Source organism: Henckelia pumila, chromosome 3 (assembly GCF_033568475.1).
Source record: "Henckelia pumila isolate YLH828 chromosome 3, ASM3356847v2, whole genome shotgun sequence".
Lineage (NCBI taxonomy): Eukaryota > Viridiplantae > Streptophyta > Magnoliopsida > Lamiales > Gesneriaceae > Henckelia > Henckelia pumila.
Window position 1 is genome coordinate 78,482,268 of NC_133122.1, and position 4,002 is coordinate 78,486,269.

The following is a 4,002-nucleotide window of genomic DNA, read 5'->3' on the forward strand; positions in this document are numbered from 1 at the left end:
AAATGCACCCAAAAACGTACCCAATAAATTTTAATTTATTTATTAAGTAGTCCTCAAAAATTTATTATTTTCAATTTAACCGTTAAAACTTTTAATTATTTGCAATTAACCGTACCCGATACTCCAAAAAAAAAAAAAAAATTTGAAGTACCCGTGCTACATAGGTTATCGCTAACCGAGTTGCATGGTGAGAGTTGCTCCAGCCAATTGAACATGGAAGACTGTAATTTTGGTTATTCATCACCAAACTGAAAATTTCCCATCGCACTATCCATTGAAAAACTTCTGTAGCGTGAGCTGGTGGTGCAATATCTCCAGCAGCACTCCTTTTGACCCCATCCCTCAAATTTGTTCCATGCATTGGTACAATTTCTAACTCAGTATTGCTGCTGTCACTGCCGCTTATCTTTGTTCCACTTACAGAGCAGTCCTTATCTTTATGCTTGACACCAAAGGCAATCATACCTTTCACTTGATCCAAATTAATCAAAGACCTCAACAAATTATCCACAACCTGTCCCTTTGATTATTGTCACCTATTCCATCAGCACTGATCTTTCCATGACTTACGATACCCGTCTCTTCAGATGCTTTCGCATGTCAAGCAAACAATCTCTTTTTTGATGTATATCTTTAGTATGAATGTTACTGAATTTTCAATGTCGAACTTCATACTAACCGAGATTAGTTTACCCTCCTTACAACTAGTTTAAACAAGTTGGAAACTAGAATATGCCAAGTAACACTATCAGGATTCAATCCACTAGCCACTCCTTTACTTAGAAGCGAACAGGCTTCTTCAAACATACCTGCTTTACAGCAAGATCCAATCAAGATGTTATAAGTGATTGAATCTGGACAGACACCATCAAATTTCAATTTTTCAAAAAGATTATAAGCATCCGGGATCCGCTGCATCTTGCATAAACCACTAATAAGACTGTTATATGTGACTATATCAGGTTTCAATCCTCGGAAAATCATCTCCCTTAAAAATTCAAGTGCATTTTGCACTTTTCCAGTTCTACATAAACCAGTGATTAATATATTGCACGATAAGTTATTAGGACGCAGCCCCTTCCTCACCATTTCATCGAAAAGGCCCAAAGCCTTTTCCACAGACCCATCTTCACAAAGTGCTCTTATAAGGCCTGTGTAAGTGAAATTGTCAAGGGGGAAACCTCTGAATAACATATCATTTACAAGATTAAATGCTTCTTGCATAGAGTTTTTCTTCAGAAAAGCTTGAATCAAGGTGTTGTAGGTCACAGTGTTAGCAATTACTCCTTCCATGAACATATCTCGATACATGCTGAGAGCCTCATCCATCATATCAACTTTGGAGAACCCATTAATCAAGGAATTGTAGGTAAAAATATCCGCTTTACATCCTTTGCTCAGCATATCTCTAAACAGTTTTAGTGCCTCATGGACTTGTCCAGCCTTGCATAGCGCAGATATTATACAATTATAACCTACCGTATTTAGGCAAAGACCTCTACATGACATCTCATTTACAATGCCATCAGCTTCCTTCAGACGACCTTGCTTACAGAACCCATCAATCAAAATGGTGTAGGTTATCTCATTTGGCTTAAAACCTTTAAGTGACATATCCTCCAAAAGTTGACGAGCCGAGGAAAACAAACCCTTCCCACAAAGTCCACGAATAAGAATGTTATATGTATAGATGTTTGGCTCACAACCAGCACTCGACATGCTATCCTTTAAAATAGCTTTGGCTTCTTCAAATCGTCCCTGTGTCAAATATCCATTAATTAGAGTATTAAACTGGACAATGTTTGGGTTGGGCACTTTCTTCAGTAATGTTCTTGCTTCATCTACTTGACCTGTCTTGCATAATCCTTGCATTAAAACTCCATAAGTTACAGCATCAGGGGCAATACCTCGAACAAGCATCCTATCTACCATTTTTGCAGCTTCATAAATGCGATCAACGTGGCAAAGGCCAATTATAACATCATTAAATGTGTTGACATCTGGTGTACAAGCCATAAGAAACATCTCCTCCAACAATCTCAAAGCTTCATTCACTCGGTTAGCTTTAGACAGTGCATGTATAAGTGTCATATAAACTATTGAATTCGGAACACACCCATGTTTTGTCATGTCTCTAAGGAGGGAGCATGCAGAATCAACCTCATTCACCATGCAAAGTGCTTTCATTACTCTAGCAAAGGTGAAGACGGTAGGAGCGATGCCCTTATTCAACATATCGTAAATAACATTCGGCGCAACTTTTGGACAATTTCCAGCCAACAGAACATCCAGCACAACATTATAAGATTTGAAAGTTGGATCACATGAAAAGGTATTTCGCATATCCAAAAGCAGCCTAGTCGCTTGACCAGGCTTGCCAGCTTTTCCATAATGCCGCATGATCATAATAAAAACTGATTCCCTGAAAAATACTCCTTCTTCCTTCATCTGCAATAATAACTTATCGATAATCTTAAACTCTTTCATGGACCCAACCTTATCAATCAGAGTATAATATACATCAAAGGTGTGGCGGTAGCCCTTTTGGCCACCAGCCCACTGGAAAAGCTCCATTGATGTGGGCAGATCCAGTGGGAGCTGCAGTAATTTGTTGAGCTGAAATGGTGTGATTTTATTGAGTGATTTCCGGAGCTCTTCAAGGTCAAAAGGTTTAAGTAAACTTTCCCATTCATTTTTAGACTGTGCCCCATTATCAATATCATGATCTTTGTAAATCACATTTCCATTCATCCCCAATGTAGAATATGGAACTGTAAGAATCTTGGCAAAATATTGCAACTTTTCAGCAAATATAAGTACCCCTGAGATATGATCTTTTAAGCATAACTCTAAACAGGCAACTGAAAGTTTCAAGACCGAAACCATGTTATCAAAAATTCAGATCCAGAGGCCTGACAGAGCAAAGTGAACAACACCCTTTTCCCATTTACTTTTATTAATTTATCAATCAAATTCAAGTATCAGCTCCTCCATACCCCCTACAACAAGTGAAACCATTGTCAGTATTCGTACATTATTACCTATATATACAGATTAAAACCAATGCTACAGACCCACTAAACAAATTTAAAAAAAAAATCGAAAAAAACAACTTTTACATTACGGATATGAAGAGAAAATAAATTACAAATCAATTTAGTGGGTAGAATCTTGCCCCAAATGGTCGGTTACACTCTTCTTCCACATCTCCAGACTCCAGGTATGAGATTACTCCCCCACTTGCAGCACCAATTCCTCAATTTATATCTTTCGCAAAAAATGAAAAGAGAAAAGAGTAGCAGCCTGTTGGCGGTGAATTGGAATGAAATATTTAGATTCACCGATTTGTGAGGATTGGAATATTTAAGTTAACGACAGGTACTCTTTTTATTTTAATTTTTTTTTGTAGTTTTGATTGTTTTAGATTTTATTTAATTGATAATAATTTATTATATTTATTCTATTATATAAACGATAAATACGATAAACTACCTATTTCGAGGACGTTAAAATACTTTATTCAATATTTATCTTTTTCTATTTATTATTAACAATAATTCCATGATTTGCTATTTAAAAAAAAAATCTCTTTCATTTTTCAGTAGTAATAATAAAACAAAAATAATGAATTGGATTAATGTTGCTACCCATTTTGATTTAATTAAAATAAAAATTATTAAATAATATTTGTGTAAAAGAATTTAAAAAATTTAACATTGCTGGCTATGGGGTTCGAACCCATGCGCACTTATGTGCAGAAGATCTTAAGTCTTCCCCCTTAACCTCTCGGGCAAACCAGCTTCTTGAAAGCAAATGAGTAAATAATTTATTTTAAATAACGAAACATTAACCAGTACGATTATTATCCATTTTTGTCCATATTTCCCCCCTCTCTTGTTTACTAAACTCGTCGAATATTATTTGACAAATAACCTAGATGCATCCTCGAAGTTGTTACCGTGATGTTAGGGCGACAACATTCCTGAACTTGCGAGCTCAAAT

At 36.1% G+C, this 4,002-nt stretch overlaps 1 protein-coding gene and 1 non-coding gene across 3 annotated transcripts; both read right to left on the reverse strand.

Moving 5' to 3' along the window:
- Positions 1-681: 681 nt before the first annotated feature.
- Positions 682-3,336, reverse strand: LOC140887892 (uncharacterized). Of its 2 annotated transcripts, none has more exons than XM_073295478.1 (2): positions 3,176-3,336; positions 682-2,999 (listed from the first exon to the last, which is right to left on the reverse strand). In XM_073295478.1, the coding sequence occupies exon 2, from the start codon at positions 2,884-2,886 to the stop codon at positions 685-687; it is 2,202 nt and encodes a 733-aa protein (XP_073151579.1). In that variant the 5' UTR covers positions 2,887-2,999; positions 3,176-3,336; the 3' UTR covers positions 682-684. The 2 variants fall into 2 exon arrangements, with proteins under 2 accessions (XP_073151579.1, XP_073151578.1); XM_073295477.1 differs by having other exon boundaries at positions 3,149-3,336.
- A 381-nt stretch (positions 3,337-3,717) lies between these two features.
- Positions 3,718-3,800, reverse strand: TRNAL-UAA (transfer RNA leucine (anticodon UAA)). The gene has a single exon. It is a non-coding gene; the product is annotated as a tRNA-Leu (tRNA).
- Between the last annotated feature and the right edge of the window lie 202 nt (positions 3,801-4,002).